We start from the raw sequence: 24717 nt of genomic DNA, 5'->3' as shown, positions 1-24717 counted from the left end.
TAACTTCATCTCTCAGATAACGTTTAACTCGAACTTTCAAAGCGACGGACTCACTCTGGGGCCTGTGACCTTTTAAAAGCGAGCGTTTGTCTGTCGTGTGAATTCACAGAAAAGCAACACGGACGATAGTAAAATAGCGATTTCAAGTAAAACCACAACCTGTTCCTTTTACTCTTGTGTTTTCCGTCAGCTTGAGGTTTCTCTGGACCTGTTTCGTATCTCTGCGGTGTAAAGCTAACCCATTTCCTGGCTGCTGCTTCATCTGTTAACAGACGGATATGAGTGTGGCATCAATTTTTTTTATTTATTCATTTTTTTTTAACCAATGATCTGGAACACAGACTGTTAGGTAAACTTATAAATCTTTATAACACAGTGCATACTTCCAGACAAGGTTATTCACGCTATCTCAAAGCAAGGGAGGAGCTCCCTATCCCAGCTGTCACTGAGCAGGGTTAGCACGATTACTATTCACGCTCAAACCTACGGCCAATTTAGAATGACCAGTTAACCTAAATAGCATGTCTGTTAGCATCGGTGCTAACCACAACGCCACTTTACACCCCCGATCGAGAGGATCACTCGGGGCCTAATTGACAGATTTCAGCCTAACATGTTGGTCCGGCTGCTAATGTTCGGATTCAGAGGTGCATTCCTGCAATAAATGAATTCTGTAAAATTGAAGTAACTTAATTTTGAAGTAGTATTTCAGAGTTACGCGCAGCATACAAGCAACACATTCCCATTAGGAGCTCTGCACACGTGAAGTTTGATGCACCATGATGCATCCTAATGAGACGTAATGATGTGCGTTGCGGTGCTGCCCTCTAGTGAGATGAGGGATGGATGATGCAAAGCACCGTAATCTAGTAGTAGACACCTCTGAGGCGGAGAGGGGGGGCAGGGGGGCTCTGAAATCAGGAACAAATGGAGAGCAGCTTTAAAATTTTTAAAATTAATTTATTATATGTCTTTGTCATAGAACTCATTACTTCTTGTTCATGGTTAACATACAGCCATTCATATAGAGAACAAATGAGTGTTTTTTATTCATTTTTTTTAATCATCATTTTCAATTAACTTAGAAATGTACACCCTTCTTTGAGACCCGGCAGAGGAAGAAAATTAAAGTATTTTCTCTCGTTAGTCTCCCCCACACCCGACAACCACCCTTATTTCACGAGGGGAAAAATTGCGTCCTCCTCCTTGTCCTCTTCTGTTCATTCGGATGAATGGGTGCAGAGGCAAGGGAACACCTGAACACACTGGCACAATGATGAACACAGGCAAAGGGCCGAAGAGCCACAAAGCAACACACCCAGTCTCCTTTTCCTCTTCTGTCTCTTGCACACACACACACACACACACACACACACACACACATCCTCCTGCAGAGACCCACCAAAACGAAAGCACAAACAATAATAATAACAATAACAAAAATAAAACCCAGGAAACTAAATCAAAATCATGATATAAAAAATAAACCTATGCGAACATTTACAATCATCATCAGTGCATGGGGGACATGAAGGCCGGGGGGATACAGGTTGTGTTATTGGACTATGTCACGATGCTTCGTTGGCGTTTTCTTTTTAGGTTGCGATTTCTCCACATTTTCCATGAAAATGAAGTAAAAAAAAATAATGAAAAAAAAGACACAAAGACAAAGTGCTGCAGCCTGCTCAATTTCATCAGGATTAGATCCAACAAATGTACCCTCTCCCCTCCCAAAAAATAAAAAATAAAAAAATACACAACACCAACAACAACAACAACAACAAAAAAAGCTCTTTCACATTGTAAACCATGTTTAATTTTTTTTTCATTCCTTTAAATCTGGAGGGCTATTTCTGGCAAACCGGCAGGAGGGAGGGTGGAGAGGATTATATGGATGTGGGACTGGCAACCAGCCCTGTTGGTTAATTGGCTGCAGACAGAACTCTGCCCCCGGGGACAGAGACAGAACCACGCTGAGAGACAGTCATCTGTCAGGCCTGGACTCCTCAGGTCCGTCTCTGTGTGTCTTTTGACCATGTTGATTTATTTATTTATTTGCTCCTTTTTCAAGGACAAGATGGACGGAAGGCAGAGGAAGTGTTTGTGTATGGGTGGTGTATATGGAGATCGCCCCGTAGTGGTCACTGTGTCACACTAGGTAAGGAAATCAGTCTGCTCTGTCTTTTTTTTTTTTTTATCTGTGCAGGCTGTCGGTAGGGAGTCGGTTCTTATATGCATGAAACGTGTCGGATTAACATTGTTTTATTAGTCTTCTCTCAACGGTCACCAGTTTTATGGAGCAAACTTGAAAATTAAAACCTGTTATCACAACAACGTTGGGGGGTTTCCGTTGGGCTTTTTGCATGCTCGCCGCTCTCTGGCTTATTTTTCCGATGCTGCCAAGTGAAGCTCTCCGACATCAGACATTCATTTGTAATGAAAACATGGGATTAATAACCATTAAAAAAAAAAAAAAAAACCCTGTTTATTGCCTGACCAGTAATCGGTTACATCACTTAACAAAAATTAAAAAACAAATCGAAAACACATCCCTCCAATAAGGTGCAATTCATAAGCTTTTCATAAGCGACTGAAATAAAAAGCTTTTTTTTTGTTTGTTTCTGACATCTTTGTGTAGTTGGAGTGAACGAATCAAAGAGGAAATCCTTGATAAAAGGAGCAGAACATAAAAAATAAAACAAAAACCAAACACACAACATTAAATAAAAGATGAGGATATCTTTTTTTTTTATCCGTGTCCTGGGTTGCTTTTGGGTCAGGACTCCGGCTCAAACCGGTTCTGAGTGACTGAGCGAAGAAGATGAAAATGTGTGGGTTTTTTTTTTTTTTTTTTGGTCACACAATGAACAGCCTTCATAGCGATCACATAACAGCGAGGACACGAACAGAGCGCTTACAGTAGTCTGAATGTTTGACCGGCAGAGGGCATGGCCACAATCAAAAAACTCCAAAAAAATAAAAATAAAAAAACAAACAAAAACAAAAAACAGGCTCTTCTGTGTGTGTGTGTGTGTGTGTTTGAGATTGGCTGAGATGTAATTAGTAGTAGTGGTAAAAGTAAAACCAACACGTGTGAATAATCCTCTGTGAAACACGAGCGTCCCATAAATCTAGTGGTTATCTGATGCTGCTAATCTCGCGACAAAAAAAAAAAAGAAGAAGAAGAAGTAAATCAGGCCCAGAGAGCAAACAAGATGGCCGCCACAGGGTGAAGTCCCCCCCACCCCCTGTTCACGGCATCAAAGGAGGCAAAATATGTGTGGGCCGGAGTGGACGTCTATTCTAGTAGTAGAGCTGAGACAGTGCTTATGAGCGTACACATTCACACACATGCGCACACTCTGCCTTCAAAAGACATTAAATAAAGAGCTGCCAAAGTGGATGAGGTTACACATGAAAGTTAAATAGAAAAGCGGAGACGCTCGTCACCTCCACCTCCACTTCTCCCTCCGTGAGCTATTTTAAAAACCCCGCATCGATCTGACTTTAACTTTAATGAAAAAAAAGAGGAAGAGAAAGTGCAACAGAAAAACAAACAAACAAACAAAAAAAGGGCAGAGAGCACGAATGTGGAAAGGCCGTGATCGTAAGGATTCCTCCCTCTTCCTCCCCCCCTTTTCCAACTCCGTCTCTGTTTCTGATTGCGGGGAATTCAAACCCCTCTGGAGGCTCGCGCTCCTTTTTTTTTTTTTTTTTTCCTCCCTCCCCTCTCACTCTTCCCTCTCCTCTGGTTGCCTTTTTCTCTAACCCGCCTCGGCGCAGGCCCGGCGGTGAAGGAACGGCGAAGTTTGGAGCGCGGCTCGAGTTACAAAGCAGATCACAAACCTCCGCGGACAAGAGCATGTGCAGACCCACACATTAATCTGCTGATAGAACAAACTGTTATGGGGGAAGAAGTTGTCAAGAATATTAAATTAAAGGTGCCCCCTTTTTTTTCCCCCAAGTCAACTTCTTTATACATAATATTTTTGTTTTCATTTACTTGGTGTGAATTTTTATCAATGGAGAGCACTGATAAAGCTGTTTGGCACACATCAACCGTATTTGTGTAATGACTCTCACTGCCAGAAGGGGGAGACAAACATTCTGCAATGACTCTTTAAATTCTTAATAAATAAGGTAATGAAAGGGAATGATGTTTCACAGTTATAGACTTTTTTTTTCTACTTTTTTGCTGCATATTTTTGGTCAGGAATAATTCATTTTAAGTAGAAATACTTTAATCTGAAGTCAAGCTGCAGGGGCTTTAGCCGGAACAATAAACGCGAAGGACGACATCCATGTCTGTGTAATTTTAGCCACATATATCACTCTGTCTGTCGCACACAAACATTTTCAATCATCCCTTCCTCCCGGGGCTCCGACGGCATCTGATCTGCAGCCAGGTGGTGTCGGCCGGTCTTTTTTTTTTTTTTTTTTTCCCGCGCGCGTCCATCTGTCGCCGTGGCGCCACGCTGACTTTCATCTTTTTTTGATCTGCCGTGTCACAGCATATGGACTCCTGACCCAAAGCCGGCAATCTGTCCTGGAACACACCCGCGAGCCGCAGACTCAGAAGCACCGAGAGAAACCTGCCGCGCCTCCTCGAAATTCCCGCCGTTCCGTGTTTACAGAGGTGGTGGAGTTCAGTGTTCGTGATTGATTTCCTATTCATCGCCGCCTCTAATCTGTTAACGCTCAACAAAGGGAATATAATTTCTTCTCAGTCTTTCTCTGAAGTCCTTTTTCTAGCCCTGATACACAAAATTCAGTTTCTGTAGCATCGGAGACAAGTGGGAATTTTGAGATTTGAGTGAACGCACCTTTTTTTTAACAGGTAGAAATGTTACCAAATTAACACCTGAAGGACTCGAGGAACAAAAAATAAGGAGGTTAGAGACTTGCTCAGAGGCAGTGCTTGTGGTTTAAGAAGGAGCACTTTCCAATCAGCGGTGACACATCAGTGCAGCTGTCGGGAGTGGATGTGATTGCTCAGTTAGCGGAATGCGAACGCTCTCTCTCTCCGCCGCTTCCATGAAGAGAATAATAACATGTTTACAGCCCGAGATTGGGAGACGCGTTCCCCCGTTTCGGATTCCTCCTTTAATACCTCGAAACGCCTCGACTTGATTCGAAGCCTTTAAGTGCTCTGCCTGATTTGGCTGTGGCGTTCTCGCCGAGGAACCTTCAGGAGCCCAAAGTCGACAAAAGAAGCACTTGTGCGCGGAGACGCGGGGGAAGCTGCATTTTTCGCAGGCCGACGTAGGAGACGTCGAACAAGAATAGAAGCAGGAAATTACTTGGGAGAACAAAGGCGAAAAAGGGACCCCAGTAAAATGGACCCTCCCGTCTCTGCACCCACACTCTCTCCCCCCACTTTGATTTCCGGCCCTGCTCTCTACTAATGTTTCTTGGAAAAGATCAATGGCGGGGGTCCAGAGCCGTGAAGGCATGTGAAACCCATAGACGAGCAGCCAGTAGGCTCCACTGTGAGCACAACAACAGATGAAGGGGGGGCATGATGGTGGAGAGGGTGTAGAGGGGAGGGAGGGGGGCAACGCAGGCCTGCAGGATCACATCTGTGTAGGATACACACACGTGCTAAACGGCTACAAACATGTGTTGATGGTTAGTGTGCGCGTGCTGAAAAGAGGGTTGGACCGATTTGTGGGGGGGGGCTTTCGAGGCTGATAAAGATCTATTTAGAACGATGGTTCTGATTTTCGCTAAGTGCAGTCGTTGGATATTACGGGGCCACTTCAGGCACAAATCCTCTCTTAGCCTCTTTGTCGTCTTTAACCTATTACGCGCTCGCTCCTAAAACAAACTCTAAAAGACGCTGATAATTCGCCAAAGATGACGTTAAACCAAATGACATCCGGGCGTTAACTAGGACGCTGACACCCTGGAGGTCAGGAGTCAGCTCAAAAACGACGTGAATGTTTCTTCTTCTTCTTCAAACTAAAAAAAAACAACAAAAAAACAAAAAAAGAAAACACCCACTGACAGCACTCGCCATCCAGCGTTTAGACCACTCCACACTCTCAGACATGAAACCCTCCTAACGGTTATTTCCCGTGGCTAATATCAGGAGCAGAGAGGCAAATAAAGTCGAGCTGTTTCCTAGCAACGCAACTCTCGAACCTGTCTGCTGCAGCGGCGACGGCGTCGACGGGCGGCTCGGCTCCGGCTCCTCTTTCTTTTCCTTTTCCTTAACAGCTTTTGCAGTGTGCACTTAATTTATTCCCTCAGCTCCAGTCGCGTGAAGCGAGCGGCTGCACGAGAAAACACGCAAAAAAAGACAAAAAATTAGAAGACAAAGCGTTTGACTTTAGCGAAACGTTGGGCACAAATGAGGCTGCAGACTGACTATGACCGTGGCCTCTGGTGGTAAAATAAATGGTACGTTGTGTAAGCTCCTCTGTTGTGGTGACTAATTGCTCTAATTGGTTGTAATCTCATTATTCGTAAGTCGTTTTGGAGCGAAGTTGGGCCAATCTGTCTGAAAAAGATGTCTTCATGTCCAGTCAGGGTCTTAATCAAATTATAAAAATGCTTCTTTTTCAAAGCAATGCATTGCATGCATCGTGTCAGCTACAGTAGTGTATTGTGTATGCATTAGCACGTTTGGAAACACCTCTGACACGCTGGCTCACGGTGTAAAGTCTGATTAGAGCGTCGGTGGTCTGAGGATTGATCTCAGCATACAAATGACAGCCTGCACTGGCCAGGGCTAAAAACAGATTCCCCGTTAGCGCAAACGTCCGTGACCCCTGCCGAGGTTTCCCTCGAGCGAGACGGGGCCACCCCGCCTGGATGTATCGGCCGGCCTCTCCAGTGCCTCAACACCACGGCCTCATCTTCGCTTAAAGCGCCACCAGGTTTATAGATTTTTCTTTTACGGGGGGATGATGAGCTGCTGCCTTCATCTGGACGGTTTTCATCCCGCCGCCGCCGCGACGACTCTCCCCTCATCAAAGTGAGAAATGAAAGCCGCTCGGTCGAGCTCGTTACCTCCCCCCCTCTCCCCCCGCGTCGCGACGTCGCCCCGTCCAATAAGGCTGTCGTCTGGGAGCCGCGCTGAAAGGATTGTTTCTGATATGTCTCTTTCTGGATTCCTGTCTCAATTCATCAAGCTTTTTTTTTGTATGGAGGCGAAAGAAGGAGTACCTGTGTTTTGTTTTTGAGTCGTTCATGCTTCTTTAATCCTGGCTTAGGCTGAAAAAAAAAAAAAAGACGCTTTCTGTTTACCCTTCCTGCTCAAATAGATTACTCTGAAAAAAGAAGCCACGCCACCACGCCAAGGCCCCGCTTCACTGTGACACTCACGGAAAATTACTGAGCAACAACAGGTTTCACGCCATTAGCCGTTCTTTAAGTGGAATGTGTGACTGTGTGTTATACGCACTCCTTCACCTCTTATCCTGCCGCTCCGTTATCTCTGCTATCTCGGTTCACGACCTCAGGCCGAGATCGCAGGAACTCGACGAGGGGATTGTTGCCATAGTGATAACGGGGGCAACAAGCCAAGCGGAGTAGCCACGGCTTGTCCTTCAACAGTCCAGACACACTTATCTGGCGCGAGCCGCTAGGGCCGCCGCGCAGAACGACACAAAAATGCGTAGCGTACACGCAGACATGCAAACATGCACGCTGTTGGCCAGATGTGCCGGCCTCACTGCAGAGCTTGGAGTCAGCTTGAACATCCCGCGCGAGACCGAACCGAACACCGTAGCCATCGACTACCTGACACTGGGTTAAACTTTGTGAGGGTGAACTCGCCAGACTGAGCACGCACTCAATTTTTAAGACTGACGGAAAGACAGCTGTGGTTTTGAGGCTTCGACGAAGTCGGAGGGAAGTGGGTGTTTTGCTGTTAATTAGATCTGATGCTTTCGTTAGTTTCGCGTTGACTGCAGACGCCAGAAAGATGCCTCGATAAGGATTCAGCAAATGAAAAAAGAAGCGCCTCCAAAAGTGTTAACCCACAATCCGAGTTCCCCTCCTCCTTTTACAGTTCATCATCTGTATTTTCGCTACATCGTTCACGATCGATCACTGGGGGAGAAAATCTAATTCAGAATCAAAAAAAACAACCAAACCAACATCACATCCTGCATCGCTGTCGTCTCATGTCAAATCCTATTTAAAGCTCATGACTCTGCGGCCCCTCTGGGTTTTGGATGGGACTGTTTCTGGCTCCCAACAACAAACCCCCCCCTAACAGCTGGCGCCACAGACCGCGCTACTCCGCCCCCTCTATGGCAGCGCGGGCCCGACACAACTGTCAGCAGCCCGTTGGCCTAATCTCATTCTCCCGCCACGAGCTCAGAGGAGAACCGGATGAACTGCGGGGGGGGGGGGGGCGGAAATGCCTCCAATCTGAATCTCTTCACGCGGCGTTACGTTAGTAAAGAGCTGCGATCCAACGAGTGACTCAAAGAAATAGCATTGGAGGCAAATCATCTTGTGTGAACCAGTGTCTTAAATTAAAGGTACAGCTTGATGCTTTTATCCTCACCCCTCAGCGGCCAAACAAAATCCCTCCCCAAAAGTTTTTTTTTTTATTCCTCAAAAGGAGCACTTCACCTTGAATCAACATGTAGCCTGAAGCTAAACAGGATCTGGAAGAAAAAAATCCCAGAAGGGCATCAAAAAAAGAAGCAGATGGCAGATACAGTCAATCTTGCTGTTCGTGGATCCGTCTGCTGCGTGTACAGCTTTATTAACGGCTCTGCGGCATCGCAAACATTGCAGGAATGGAGCCCAGCTTCCCCCCGCCGGCCTCCGCCCGCACCGCCACACACCCACAGGCTAAAGTATGTTTTTACAATCTGCCCACAGCTACCGTCAACGATCCCGCGGGGGTTGTGATCTTTTTCGGCTGATCCTGCCCCATCAACAGCTGTCTGCGGCGGGAGAAGACGACGACGATCGTGCCTGAACGTTCAGACGCGTGATCAGAGGGCAGGGGGAAGACGTCGCCATGGCAACGGCTGCCTTGTCCCGTCGAGGCAGGTGGAGGAAAAAAAAAATCGATGACATGATAACAGGCCCCGATTATTAAAATTCTCGCAAGGATTAACACGAAATGGATCTCAAGGCGGCGCGAGAGTCGAGGCAGGTCTGTGAACGAGGTGAAAAGTGAGATGATGACGAAAATACCTCAGGTTAATGGGGCTTTAGAGGAAACACACACAAGACCTAGCGGAATATAACGCCGCATGTCTGAGAAAAAAGAAAAGGCTTTTAAGAGTCAATTTCAGAATTCGCGGAGTAGAAAGCAGAATATTTAACCACGGGGGCCCTCAGTCAAGACTGACCTCCTCTCAACACTGCAGCTCCTTGTCTGATGCGAACCCACCCACTCATCTCAACGGCACCCATCCCGTACTTTAGTTTCCAAGGAAACAAAGTTATCTCAGTTTGTTGGTAGACAGAGAGATGAAAAGTGAATGATCTTCTCGTCCTCAAAAGTCTGACAAACAATAACGGCAACAACCACCTCGGATGCCACCAACAGGGCTCGGTTTATTCAGGGCTGTCCATTAGTTCTGGGAAACACATTCACACACATTCATCCCTGCAATAGTAGACTTTTTATCCCCCCTCTCTTCCTTCCTTATTACACTCCTCCTTTCCATCTTGCTTCCCAGTCCCCAGTTGGATGTTTGTTTCTTGGTTTTCCTATTTCCAGCATTCTCGCTGATCTCATCCACCCTTCATAGCCCCGAAAAAACTCAAAACGACATGACATAAAGACGGACCACACGCACTTTTGTTTTAAACAAACACGCAAACAGGTAAGGTGCATGTAGATGAGTGTGAGCATATGCACGAGCTGAAACGTTTCCACTGAGTCGTTCCTTTTTGATTTGGTGGTAGGTTCTCTGGCAGGACTTTAACCAGAACTTGTCTTTTTTTTTTTTTCTTCTGGAGTACCAAGCGCATGTAATATCTGTTTATAGGAGGTCACCAAATATGACAGGAAGACATCCGAGGATGGAGGGCGGAGCGGAAACATCAGCAAGTCTGTAAACTTTAGTAAACACAGACGCAAAAAAACAAAAAAACAAACAAATAAAATAATAAAACCACCAGCCTTCTCGTCTAAGTTTCTCATCGTTACACAGGTTTCACGCACCTGTGATATATCCCTAGCCTTGTCTCTGAAGCGTGCCCATTTTCTCTCGGAGAACAGGCACCAGACAAAGCGGTGGGTGAAGGAGGGGGCGGGAAGGGGGGGGGTGTGTGACAAGAACAGAAACAGCTTGGCCTTACCCCCCAAAAAGGGAGGAAATCAGTAATTTTGTCCATCCAGTGGTTGTATCCTCTCGACGTCTTTGTAAATCCATGGTAGATGTGATTCAGTGTGTTCCCTTTATTGACCCCAAAATAATGATTCTTAAAGAGATTTGAAATCCCTGCAACATCAGTGCTGCCTGGTGGAGAGACATTTAGTTCAACTCCAAAGGGAAGTTGTAGTTCACCAGCCCCATCCGACCCCCTGAAGACTCAGTGCTGAGGCCTCGCTTGGGCCACGCCAGTTATTTCATGTATTGCTGCCCGGTTTGAACTCCTAGCCCTCGTTAAGTTTGGAGACTTTCTTGTAAGGGTTCTCAAGGAGGTAGCGGTACTTGTCATAGTTCTCCAGCATGAACTTGGGGGCAAACATGTGCTCCGTCGGGTGCACCGGCGGATATTCCTGCAGGGAGCCATCAAACCAGCCCCCTGTCCGGATCAGATCGCGGATGTAGTTGAGGTCTCGTTTGTCCTCGTAGTCGCCCCACCGAGGAAAGTCTCCATTCTGGGCCGACACCAGCTTAAAGTGGATACCCTCGGGTGTGAAGCACCAGGAGCAGTGCCAACCGGCGAAGTGGAATGGGCTGCCCACCGACCACTGCACCAGGATGTGCCCAGTGTTGTTTTCATACTTGCGGAAACCCGGCATGGTGTAATACTCGCGACGGCGCAGTTTGATCCCGTCGCCATCGTAGACGGAGTTGAGCATCCCCAGCGTGCAGCCCGACACGACTTCCAGAGACCCAAACTGCTTCCAGAAAAAGCCATACAATGACTGAGGAATAAACACAAAGATTAAAGCATTAAAATGGAAACATCAAGTTAAGATCATCACCAATGTCATGCTTGAGCAAAAGCTGACGTGGTGCTGCTACCTTGCGCATGTGGATGCCGAAAGGTTCCGTCCAGCCATCGAAGAGCTTGAGGAAAATGAGGCCTTCGTATGCTGGGATTTCATCTGCGTCGTTGATGACGAAGACGTCGTCGGATCTCGCTCCCACCACCCTGGACAAGCCGTTGCGCGTCAGGTAGGTACGCAGGTAGTCGTCCGCTATCCAGCCATCCTGCCGACCGCCCTCTGGGAAGTGGTCAAGGAACACGTACAGGATCTTGTGCCGTATGTAGTCATACGTACCATTGAGAAGGAGCCGCAGGAAACTAGGGAGATTACAAATATCGTTTAGAAGATTCTTTCATCCTAGAAAAATTGAACCCTAGGAACTTGCATAAGTTGAATCATTATTTGAGCGTAATGCGTCAACTAAGCCACTTTTAAAGGCTATAAACACTTTTTTGTTTTTTTTTTACTCCACCGAAGAGATTGGAAAACAGTGCAGCCTGGAGTTGTAGGTAAGAGATTGGAAAAAGTTGCGAGATGAGAGAAAATCACAGGTCAGAAAGGCACTTGTTTGACAAATGATGCCTTTCAGCAAAGAAAACCCACTCTCCATACGCCGAGCCCGACCGAGAGAACAACTCAATTAACCTGTTGATAAGCATAGAGAAAGACAATGTTCACCGAACGTAGCCGCTTTCATGCGGTGTCAAATCCTGTGATTGAACACACCAGTCTCTCCCCACAAGGCTGCATGCAGAGTCAATCATGTCGCTCCTATCATAATCTCCTGTAAAATTGCTCTTGAGGCATTTCATGTTGTTGCCAAAGGGACCTAACTGTAATTATTATGCAGCACACTGGTAAACAAGAAGCTTTACGGAGGCCTGTAAAGGCAGACTGTAAAGCAGTCACTGCATCAGCTGTTTCACAATTTGACTTTTACGGTTTATACGACATAGTTTAGGAGTACAAATTCTGTTGTGCACAAATAAAGAGCTCCTTTATGTGCATGCAGGTTAGTAGCACATACACATACTTTTCCTATGACTGCACTGTGCTACTCATCTTATCATGACACCGTTAATCCAGCAATTGTAGACTGTCCGGCCCAAGTGGAGTCATCTACTCATGGCTACACAACTGCTCCGTAGAGGATTAGTCCTCTTGCTTAAATGCAACTTGACCTCAATGGCATAGCTTTCATACTCTCTGATCACACAAAAATAAAACTGTGCCATACCCAAGAGGTCGTTTCTCCCCGTGGGCCGTAAAGTTTGATTCACACACGAGGAACAGATCCACGGCCTGGGCGAGCTCATTAAACCGCACGTGCAGCAGGTCAAATTCATGGTTAACGTTGATGGCATTGATCACCCTCCGCGGGCTCTCCCTGGGCGTTAGTCGCTCCTTGGTTGGCAGATTGGAGTGGTGCACCATGGTGGGAACCCCACAGTAAGGTCCGTGCCATCCCTGCCGGCAAACACACTTGACCAGACGCTTGCCCCTGATCTTCGTCTTAGCTTTTGGAGGAATGGAGGGCTGCTGCTGGAGCTCCAGAGTTTTCCGGTGCCCTGCAGCAACAGGTCGACCAACTTCCACAACTTCATTGGCCGCGGCCCCCCCTTGTTTTCCAGAGTACTCTTTTGGGGTGGCCACCTCTGTCCCTTGCCTGAAGCAAAGTGCTCCAGCTTTGGTGCGGACAAAGTAAGGAGTTTTGTCATCTTGAAGGTGATGAGTGCGGGTATGGAGGTCTCCCAGGAACTTTAAGGGGTCCATGAATTGATCCTGGAGAAATATCACCTGGTGCTCTTTTCCCATTAGTTGTTTTTCTGGTGGGACTGGCTTGACAGGTTTATCCAGGTGATCGGGATTCCGCATTTTCAAATCCTCTTCAACTTCGTTCTGGGAAGAGAAGAAAAGCAGAGGAAAGTATTACTTCACCTTTACATACATACATAGCATCTATCTGATATTTCAATATCATTGAGTGTTAAATTATATGCCAACAGATTGTGTATTGGGATGAGCTGTTCTCACATGGGCCTATAGTAAGGAGTAGTATTCCTACGTATATTACATCGATAAGTCGGCCGTATCAGTTGGTAATTTAAAACACGTAGCAATAAAGTAACCAAATTGTAGGAGGAGAGCTGCCTTAAATAACCTCCCAAAAAGCATGCATCGTATCTGCAAACGCCACCGACGAATACCGCAAAGTCCTATACTCTGAACCGAGATCAGGTTTGTGAAGTATTTCATACAACTTTCATCCACCAAATTACGTAGGTACTGTATAACCAATGTATTTGCCAGCATGAAAAGACATCCTTGAAAATAACAACCTTTAAGTCACGCAAATGCCAATGAAAACTATTTGTTTGAGCCCTTTTTGTGCAAATTTTTTTTCATGCTGTTACACTAAAAGACCATGTTCCAGTTTAATTCCTTATGCCTATAGCTGAGACAAACCGTATGTCAGGCAGGTAGAAAATCTAACGCATAGGTAGAAAAATGCTAGTTATGACAGCTTGCTATGAAACTTAGAGGTGCACTTTGCACCTTGACATCAACGTCGAACATTTTGACAAGTTGATGATGGTACAAAAAGGAACAATACTGTGGATCACAAGAAGAAGAATGCACTTCAAGTTTTCCTTCTGATTCATATCAGTTTCTGGAAAAACTGACAACTTAAGGGAGATCCACGATGGTGGTTTGTCTCCAAAATCATCTCAAAGCACCTTTGTCTCATCTATGCCGGACCTGCATTGATACATTGAATTTATCAGTTGTTTAAATAGTTCAGTAGTGCCACCGTTGGCCTCGCTGTCAACAGAACATGTTACTACATAATCCTGCAGCTTGCATCAAACAAAGTCAAACATGACTGAACATAAAAGTAGGACAAACAGTTGATGTTCACAAACACACAGCTGAAAGCAGCGCGCGCTAATGCATTCACAGCAATGGCACTTCATCATTAGAACACTGGTTTGCAGGCGATTACTTATTGGGAAACGCTTTTGTGCTGATTTATCTAACAGCTTTTTCACAGTAAATCACTGCATGACAATGTGCCCTCTGATGAGAGATTACAGAGTGGTGTTTTTGTCTCCGAGGCTACGTGAAAATAAGTGCAGGATGTTAGAGACTGTTTGCGCTGCGATGAAATACAACCCCGGTAGGAAAAGGACGAAAGAAGAGAAGTGATCATGAATGTGTGAGACGATATTAAGTTTAAAGATCTTGGCACGAGGAACGCAATTTACGACTTTCTATTTTACGGTATTTATAAGATGATTTAGTGGTTAAAAGTTTTAGCTACGAGCGAAGGCTCCTTAAATATGGAAACAGATGTTGCTGGGACACAATCCTAGAAGTTTCTTTTGCTCCTACGTGCGCCGTACACACTAGGCAATCTCAACTCGATCACAGAGCTGTGTGTATGAATGAAATGATATAACCACGCTCAAAACCTATCACGCACTTCCGATGCGCGGAGATATAAACAAACTCTCGGCTTTCAACAGAGAGCACGCCAGGTGTAGAGATCGGCCTTGTTTCGTGAGACCTTTCCGACGCCCCGACGAGACCCTGGCAAAAATCCTCCGGACCTTGACCGCTCAACCGTTCAGCGTTTGTTTTCACGGTTCACTCGCAGCAATCTGCTAAAATTAGAATAATGACCAAACATATGGCCGCGGTAAAAACAAGTAGACTGTGAGCAGAGCGTCTGAAGATGCGTGTTTGGGGGGGGGGTTCTGCTCGTACCGGCTCCAGCTCAGGCAGAAATTTTGCTGCACATATGGCTGACGGGCTGCCACTGAGCCACGTCTGTTCTCTGCCGCGTATGTGTGTGTGTGTGTGTGTCTGCGCATGCTGCGACGCCAAATCTGGTTACATGTGATGCTGTAAATCACACGGAGCATGCTGTGGACTAGATTTGCAAGTTAAAAAACTGCAGCAATAGGATCAACAACTTGATATACAACTGACTGCACCTGTACTGAACAGGTGGTAATGTTTTGCTCATCGCTGCTGTGAGTAGGAGTAGCAAAAAAAACAAAAACAAATTTCACCTCATGTATGTCATGTTTTTTCACTGGTTTCTCCCAAGGGCGAGGAGGCGCTGGCTCCTCCTTCTTCCATGACTCCACCCTAACCATGACCCCTTTGACCCCCAGGTCCAGCCCTCCCCCTCCTTCCACAGAACCCGCCGCGCCTCTGACTTTGGCCTCCAACTGGTGGAGACCGGGCAGGGGAGGGGCCTCCTCTGGAGAGGCGGGGCTTAGCGGGGTGGAGGCCGCGCCTTTCTCCCTCCAGAAGAAGCCCGTGACCATGATGAAGGACTTGATGTTGGGGTACGGAGCGGAGAGCTCGCGCAGCAGGGAGACGTAGTGGAGGGCCTTGTAGTAGTGGAGGAAGGAGATGACGCACAGGCCCACCGTGCAGAGCAAGAACACCCTGTGCCGCCGCATTTTCATCCTGGAGAAGACAGACAGGAGGGGACGGGTGGGAATGGAGAGAAACGAAACAACATGAGTCAAGAGTGCATATTATCCTTCAAGCTAGCACACATGTCACAACTGTCTCAGTCCTTAATTGCAAGAGCACAGCAGGAAGGGAGTAAATATGCTCGATAAGAGGAAAAAAAAAAGCTGTGAAGTGTGAAGATACACAAAATACCTCAGGGACACACGCACTTTGTTCGTTGTATGTAAAGATAATGGAATTAGCTTCATTGTGTTTGGGATTATTTGACGTGAGCGCGGATAGTTTAGTTTAGAGCTGGGGACGACTCAGTCAAACATATAATCTCTACTGTTTCTCTTCTAATGATGGATAAAAAATAATTCCCACCACTGTGTGCGCGTCCTGCATAACAGCGGCAACTTTTTTTTCACCCCCGCAAAAGTAAGAGGAGACCAAAGCAGAGGAGAATCTACAGCGAATATCGAACTTCTGCTCATAAGATCCTATTAGTCCGTGCTCATCTGCGATGCTGATATTGGTGATTAGTGAGAACCCCCGTCCCCCGGCTTTTTAATAAAGGGGACTCAGATGAGAATACATGATCTATATCTAGCTCTTGTATTTAATTTAAAAAATGCATTTAATTTTTCAAGCTTTGAGCAGCTCTTGAGGCAGACACAGCACGGTTTATTCTCGCAGCCGAATCCATCCTTCAGCCAATGTTCACCATCTGAGTGCACACACACTCGTTGAGGGAAACAAAGAAACAAAACACTACGCTGAGGAGAAAAAAAAAAAGACAGCCAACTCTACCGGTGACTCCCCATCAATGCATCACATGAGTCAGAATAGCTTGTTCCAGCTCAACGTGGAGGAGGAGGAGGAGGAGGAAGAGGAGGAGGTGTTATAGAGATACGTGGTTCACCGGAGCAACGAGAGCAAAATGAATGACGCGTGACTGAGGGGGTTTTTAGTGACACATTTGTGTGAAGCTTTAAAAACAAAATGTGAAATTCAGTCATCCAGGTCATGGTACAAAAAAAGTTAAAGAAAGGCAACTGGACTTGTAGAGTCCAAGACCCTCGTCCGCACAGCGTCTGCTGTTCTAAGGGACCGGAGGGAAGTTGAGGTGGACTTCAAAGACATCTTTGCTAGGTTCATTGACTGTATATACTATGGACAAACCCATCATGACCGTCGGACTCTGAACCTCGAAAATGAAGCCCAAAGATGAGCTTTACTCCGCCTGCACTCGGACACTCCAAATATGGCCATGGGGGGGGTCACGTCGGGGCGGAGCTAAAGCAGCCTGGACGTTGAGACCCGCCCACCCAACGCTCTGCTACCTGTTAGCTCAGGCTACCACCTGTCACTCAAAGCGGGAACGCCGTTAATTATGCAGAATTTTAAAATGAAAAATAAAATGAATGAGTTAGAAAAAAGTTTGAAATATTCAAAAATGCGAAGTAAACTACTGAGGCCAAAGTCGTTTTTTTGAAGTTAAAGTTGGGTTTTAACATGGGGGTCTATGGGGATTTGCTCCATTTTGGAGCCTCAAGTGGCGACTTGAAGAACTGCAACATTTTCCACTTTTGCATGGGCTTCATCGCTCAGACCCGGAGGTTGCTGCCCACAACACTCTCTACATGACGAGAGGTGACAGAAAATGAACGAGTGAATGGTTAGCTTGTGTGTGAATCTTAAGCCTTGTTTTGGGTCTTGTTCAGACCTTGCATGAAGATCTGATCTCAGCAATCAAATCACCCAGGACGCCTTGAGAGATCTGATTTTTGACCACATTTGGAGGTGGACCACTTATAGTCATCAGGGGGAGTTTAACTCATTCATTCAGGAAAAAGGCACCACTATTATAAATGTTAGTACGGGATGTAAGTGATGGTTGTTCATTAGTAATGAGAGCCTGTTAAAATATTCTGTTAACTACTGAAAAACTGTGATTCTGTGTTAATAATTGAAGAGGTCACGAGGAGCCGCGCGTGGTTAAGTCACGTATTTCCTCAATCACTGATGTCTTTATTTCCTTTTAATACCGGAGATCACTGCACAGCACTAGAACCTCTCGTTTATACCCGTGTCCAGATCTGCATGGAGATACATTTTTCAACAGTAATAATAATTATAATATTAGATCAGAAGGACCAGACTTCACCGCATTCAGATGACATGATAACGGGTAGATATCCTGCACACTGAACATCTAATGGGTCCATACAGTCATTCATATTGAATACTGAATCTCTCACAAATCCCACCCCAAGTTCTCTTCATTAAGAGCCTCCTTTAACATAAATTTTCAAAAACAAAACATTGACGCTTTCTTTCAGGAAATGTTGTGGGAATGAATCTCTCCAACAATCCTCGCCTCCAGCCAGCGAAGCCCCGATCGCTGCAGAAACGCTGGCAGAAATGTGCAATCATGAATGGACGGAGAAGCGTTCCGGTGGTGGAAACGTTCCAGCTGCTCGCCGAGATTGAGGGCTTCTTCAAAACATGAATGAAGAACGCGCAACACCTCGGCCGCCGCCAACACAATTCATAAGAGAGTGGGAGGTAACGGACAAGAGGCAATTTCCCCTCCAGGCTTAGTCGCCTCTAGTTCCCGTTAACGTTTGCTTTCATAGGCTACGTCTGCGGGGCGTGAATGGTGGTTCTCTGACCAGGACATATTCCCTCAGTGACAGCAGATATATCCTGCAAAACCTCTTCAAAAAGAAAAGCAACCAGAACAACCTGCTGAACAAAACAAACCAGAAAAAAAATGCTGGTGTGGTGCTTAGCCATTACAAACATTCCTTTAAGAAGACACAACAAAAGCCCCTTTCACACGGAGATTGTGCTTTAATGCTACTTAAGTAGACTGCTTCATTATAACGCCCTTTGCTCATCTGCACTGAACCACACAAAGCTCAGTGTGACGTACAGCGAATGTGAGAATGACTGGACTAAACGCTCTCTTGCTCTTGTGCTTTGTGTGAATTTGCGTATAAGGATGTATGGACACCAGCATGGTTTATACTGTTGCATCAACTTGACATCCTAGGCAGACCCTAACGTCGTAGCCTGATGTGCAGAAACTGCGCGTCACGTTTATTTGTTAAGACCATTGATTGTGTTTACGATGGACAAACCCATCGTGACGTCACCCAGTGGATTCTGGACCGTGAAAATGAAGCCCAAAGTGGCGGTCGCCATGTTGGATGCGCTTCGCTCGGCCCACACTCTGACACTCCAAATATGGACATGTGGGTCACGTCGGGGCGGAGCTAAAGCAGCCTGGACGTTGAGACCCGCCCACCCGACTCTCCGCTACCTGTTAGCTCAGGCGACCACCTGTCACTCAAATCTCTGAACAAATGAGTTAGAAAAAAATCATGAATAGTGAAATAAACTACTGAGACTAAAATAATTGTTTGAAGCAGGCTGTAAACACGTTTAATAATCCTGTAAAGTTGGGCTTTTTAACATGGGCGTCTATGGGGATTTGCTCCCTACTGGAGCCTCAAGTGGTGACATGAGGAACTGCAGTGTTTTTGGGCTTTTGGGCGCACTGAAACAAAAAACACAAGGTTTTAACCCTTTATTAGCTAAGGAACCATATATAGTAAATTCACTGACCTATAAAGAGTTTTTAACATGTGATTCACTTTATACTTTATACTGTTTTAGCTTTTTCAACTTGTTGCGTGGACCCCAGGAAGACTAGCGACCACTTGGGGATCCTAATAAAGAATAAAGAACACACTGACTCATGGTGAAAAGTGGTCATTAAAGCAGCGTCATCTGATCTTCTTCAGTCCAAGAGGGTTTTTTTTTAGTAACCAAGGTCCCGAGGAACATTCATGAGACAAAAAAAAACAATAAAACAACAAGTTTGCAAATTGACTGGTGGCTTAACTTTCACAGAATAACTCAAGATTTCCTTCAGTGCCAAAGATGTTTTAGAACATGAAAAACAGGAGAAGTCACAGGAGGTGCAGAAGAGGGGGAAACATGTACCGCAGCACTGACCACACTGACTCAGCCCTTCACCAGTCCACACAGCCCATCACCAATTCATACACGAAAACACTTACAAACAGAGCAACCGCTGGCATCGTGCGGGGGGGTTCTGAAGACTCAGGGACACCCAGGAACCTCTATGCCAAGGCATGACTGGAGAAATTATCCCAATGAGCCCACGCAAGCAGCCGCTTCCAGTCTACTGCTGCAAACTTCCTCTCCCCCTGCGATGCTGCCTGTCAGATAATGCACAGGTGAAGTTTTAAAAGTCAGACACCTGGGTGGGGCCTCGGCGAATGCAGGAACATTTGAAATCCAACTGACCGGACCAGAAAACCACATTAGAGAAAAACAAAAACAAACAAACAAGAGTTTTAAAAAGTAGTAAACAAAGTGCAGCGTCAGATTACTGAATGGTTTTAGTTTAATAATTAATTATTTATGTACTGATCTTGTGATAATAATTGTTCCAGGTCTTTTTTTGTGTTGGTGTGATTTAGTAGATTTCTTTTATAGGGGACCCCAGGAAGAATAATTGTTATTGAGGATCCCTATAAATAAATCTATTCATCCTAAATCCTATAGTTACATAAGGGAGGGGCCCACCTCTCCGACGACACAACCACCCACCCACCCACCCACCCAAAGCCCTGAACCGAGGGAAAACACTGCATAGCTCAGCATAACGACAACAATGAGAAGGAATTCCACACAGAACCCCACCTGTTTTCTTTTTTTTTCTTTTTTTTTCTCTCTTAGTGTAAATTCTTTTCTCAACTCGACTCAACTCTGAAACTTGGCACGAGTTCAGGAATGCGTCCGATTCAGGGAAGAGGACGTCTTTTGTAAACGTTTCGTGTGTTTTCACTTGGGCCGGCTCGAGTTCCTGTGTTTACGCGACTGAAATCTTTTATTTTGAAGATGATATCAGACAAGACATGTACGGTAAACCCCACCCCCCCACCCCCTCATTTTACACTAATGTTAGCTCGTCCTAGCTTCCCCTTCTCTTTCATCCCCTTGTTTTCTCTGCTAAACTCTAAAACAAAAATAAATGAAATAAAGGTTTTGAGATTTAAACAAAAAATAAGTGAAATAAAGGTTTCGAGATTGCACGTCCACCCCTGGAGAGAAAGCGGGTCGAGACACGTGGTTTGGTGATAAACAGTGACGGGAGGAAGAGGAGGAGGAGGAGGAGGAGGAGGAGGAGGAATCCTCCCAGTTAACTGCTCCCTGTTTAATCTGTGTGTGTGGGCACCGCTGACCTGTTGAACTAGTTTCACATCGGAGTTTGTCGGCCTAACAATTTTGGAGCTGCCCCGGAGGAAGAGGTGGGGGGGTGGAGTGGGGGCAGAGACGGGGGCATGTCTGTCGTCGTGGCAACGTGACAACAGCGGGTGGAGGAGGAGGAGGCTGGAGTGAGTCTTTATGGACAGCCACAAAGTCTTAATTATGTAATTATTGTTATTTATATATATTTTTTTAAAAAAGTAGGCAAAAATAAATTAAAAAACACTATAACTTAAGAAAAAATATATAATTTCATACTTTTTTTTAGTTCAAAATATTTTATTAACTGGCTTGAAATTAAATCAGATACATATTTATAATTTTTTTTATTATTATTTCCTTTTCCTGGCTACAATTAACAGACCTGTAATGAGCAGACTGTATCTTTAAGTTAAAAATAAATAAATAATCAAAGTAATAGCTCTACTGAGAGACAATTAGTTACAAACAGGAAGTGCGGCCCTCAGACGGCTGCAGAGGGAGTGGTCCAGCGGTAGCACTGTGGCTTTAAACATGGTGTCAGCTAAACGCTTTCATAGGTGGAATGATGAATGACGCTCTGCCGCTACAAAGCGCTTAAAAGCCTTTGTTTTCTAAGAAGAAGTCACGGAAGGAAATCTCTGCTGTACGTGCGGAGGGTGGTTTTACTGGCTGTGGGGAGTTTAAATACTTGTGGAACACAAACATTTTGGAGCAGTGTTGTCCTTGTGGGCCCATTTGTCTGGGCCCTGCAACGTTTCTGAGGGTTTAAACCTGATGAGGTTTGGTTTTTAGGGTGATGCATTTTGTCAGTGGACAGGAACAGGGAGCAGCCTCATCTAAATTCACTTGTTTTGTGAAAAAAACTCCCACACTGACACTATTAGTGTTGAATGATCGAGATGACAAAACATTTTCAATGCGCGTCTGCTATTTCATTATCAGCCGTTGATATGCGCTTGGTTTTGCATGTTTAAAGCTGCTTTCCCTTCCCTATCAGCAGCAGAGACCATCTCTCCCAGTCGCTGAACGCAGCTCCTCCTCCTCTCATATCTTTTGCAGCAGAATCTGTGAATTCAGCTCTTCTCCTGCGAGCTCACGGGTCACCGGCGCGGTGAGTCAGACGTCAGGAGAAAGCCGGCGTGCTAAGTGGCTTTAAATAATGCAAAAACCACGAGAGGGGGGCCCCCCCCGAAACTCTGTGTGTGTGTGTGAACGTGTGAAACTTTGCGTACAGTGAGATACGAGGCGGTTTTACAGTAGGTCAACATCTGAGGAAGGAGGGCCGGAGCTGGAGCGTGAGCGCGTGACGCCTCTGGGAGACTCAGGTGCGTGGTAGGAATATTGTTTCGACGTTGCAGGCTTGATTTAGTGTGTGTGTGTGTGTCGGTGCACGGATTGAAGTGAGAGGATTGGAAAAGCCGCGGAGCGCCTCCCTTCCTCCGACCTCATCTATAATTCAGCCCAGTGGCGGTCCGTGAGGTCTTTCCAAACTCGTTGTTTACTCTCTGCTCTGAAGGTGGAGACAAATGTTCGACCGTCTCCCCCCGTCTATCCGGCCCCCTCCACTCCGGAGGCCAAACACCTATGAGCAACAGCTCAGTGAATTAAACTGAATAGAGTCGTTTGAATATGTTGAGGAGGGGTAACGCGGGACCTTCTCCTCTTTTAAAGATGCACTCTGTCTCCCCCTCTGGCAGTAACACTAACTACACAAACATCTTTAACACATGTTCTGCATGACTGATGCACGGTTTCTCATACTAGGCCACAAGGCTTTTGTGATGCTGCATTTTTTTTTAAATTTTTAGTTTAATAATACTTGTTATATGTTTTATATTACTTGTTTACTAAATGCGGCCACCAACGCGGTGGTCGCATTTAGTAAACAAATCCCATATGGCGGCCTTCGTGAATTTGGAGAGTGCCGGCGGATAATTCCCAAAAGTCTTCCAAATGTGAGGAAAAAGTTATAAAAAACAACGCACTATGTACGAATCACAACAAGGCAAACTGATAATCAGGTGAACCGTTGTTTGTTTCCATATCATAACCTATGTATTTTTACACAGGCTATGACTATAACCCATATATAGATTTTCTATTTTTTACTTAATTTTAAGTATTTCAAGCCATTTTATTTCATTTTTAATTGTTGATGCTTTGAGTTAAATTGCTTGCATGGAAGGTGCTACACAAATAAAGTTATTATTATTAAAAGTATGTGTACTCGCCGTAATTGTGTAGCTGTACGTACAATGACCCGTACAGCTCTGTATTGTTGGAGCTTTTATCTATCTACATCTTTCTTTGGGACTAGCAGGTCTCATGAAGGAAGACACACAATTGGAGGAAGACCTCTGCTGTTTCACAACTGAAACAAATATCAAGGTGAATGAGGATGTCGTTTACTTTTGAACTTCTGAAAGTAAAAAGTACATAGATGACACATTTTCTTGGTTCACCTCATGGCCTATACAATGTTAACACTATGATGGCCCGCTACTGTCTAATTTACTCCATCATGTCCTCATAACAAATTTTTGCATGCACTTTTGTTGTGTTTTGTGTAAAGATTTGCACAGATGAGGACATGCATCCACGAAGGATTTCAAATTCTTGTATCAAAACACAACAAAAATATCGTTATGGCAATATATATCGCGATATTTTCCGATACAATATCGTTTTTGAATGTCTTAATATCGATCGTGAACGACTTCCCCACCTCCACCACCACCTTTTCTGTGGTGCAAGTGCAATAAATTGGAAATGGATCATTTGGATTAACATTCAGTATTTAAAGCTGCACTTAAAATTTCTCAGTGAACTGCGTAGAATACTGCGATACATTGAGATAATGTATGTATCGTGATACATCGTGAAGTATCGTCGTGAACCCCACCCCTATGCAGTGTGTCCACAATTGGCCCAAAACTCATGCAGCCTGAATGGGTCAAGCTCCAAAAACACACAACATTGAACAGGGGTACCTCCTTTCATTGAGACTCTCAGGCAGAAAACTGCCAATTTATTTAAAACTCCACACCCTCGTTTATAACCCAGCCCTCTTGTTAAAGATGTGTAATCTGCAAGGGCTGTAAACAAGATTCCTCGAGTAATTTTCTCGGGCTGCGCAGAAAAACAGCACACAATATCCGACTGTTTTCAGAGGAAGAGTAGCGCTACTCATGACTTCGATTTGGGAAATTGGCAGACGGTGAATGCGCTAATGAGAGTTGCAGCAGCGACGGATGTAATGGGCGAAGAAAAGGCTCCCGGCTTTAAGGGTATTTTCATATTCCCGCAGTCTCGTCACTGACGTGTGCTTTATTTCTGCGTAATTTCTGTTTGTAAAACCTGCACAGCAAGTGCACTTTGGTGAAAAGAAAAGCGGCGCTCAGCTGAACTCTCTCGCTTCCTCTTTCCTCAGGGCTGATTCAGCCATTCTCCTCATTTCCTTCCTTTCATTTCAGCTTTCTCCGGCTGATGTGCGGCTAAAACATTCTGACACCAGCAGTTCAAAGAGGAGGTCGGTGCACGTTCAGACCCCCCTTCAGCTGCACAGAATTAGTTCCCCTGTAGTAAGTTTCTTGCACTGTGACATTCCTATAGATAAGGAAAAAAAAGGTGTCTTGTACAGTTATGGAATGATGTCCTCACGCATTCACAAAGATCCAAATGCACTAAATCCCAAACTGATCAAATATCCGTGGGATGATCCACAGAGGCCCCTTCCCCCCTCAACCAATAGGACCCACAGGACAAGGGAGACCTAAACAATACTAGGAAGGTGGTCGTACTGTTGTGCCTCA

At 45.3% G+C, this 24717-nt stretch overlaps 1 protein-coding gene across 4 annotated transcripts in view; it reads right to left on the bottom strand.

Annotated features, from left to right (window-relative positions):
* Positions 1-939: 939 nt before the first annotated feature.
* The window catches only part of mgat3b (beta-1,4-mannosyl-glycoprotein 4-beta-N-acetylglucosaminyltransferase b), a 56555-nt gene continuing 32777 nt past the window's right edge, over positions 940-24717 (bottom strand). For 2 of the 4 annotated variants that reach the window (XM_047578064.1, XM_047578065.1), the window contains exons 2-6: positions 19708-19869; positions 15220-15625; positions 12381-13042; positions 11178-11460; positions 940-11077 (exon numbers count right to left, since the gene is read on the bottom strand). In XM_047578064.1, coding sequence (XP_047434020.1) covers positions 10580-11077; positions 11178-11460; positions 12381-13042; positions 15220-15625; positions 19708-19784 — 1926 coding nt within the window. In that variant the 5' untranslated portion in view covers positions 19785-19869 and the 3' untranslated portion in view covers positions 940-10579. The remainder of the gene's footprint in view (positions 11078-11177; positions 11461-12380; positions 13043-15219; positions 15626-19707; positions 19870-24717) is intronic. The other 2 variants (XM_047578066.1, XM_047578067.1) reach the window with 1 other exon arrangement.

The sequence above is a fragment of the Mugil cephalus genome, chromosome 2, assembly GCF_022458985.1.
Source record: "Mugil cephalus isolate CIBA_MC_2020 chromosome 2, CIBA_Mcephalus_1.1, whole genome shotgun sequence".
NCBI classification, from domain to species: Eukaryota; Metazoa; Chordata; class Actinopteri; order Mugiliformes; family Mugilidae; genus Mugil; species Mugil cephalus.
Note: the sequence above shows the minus strand (reverse complement) of the source record. Positions and strands in the feature narration are given on the sequence as shown.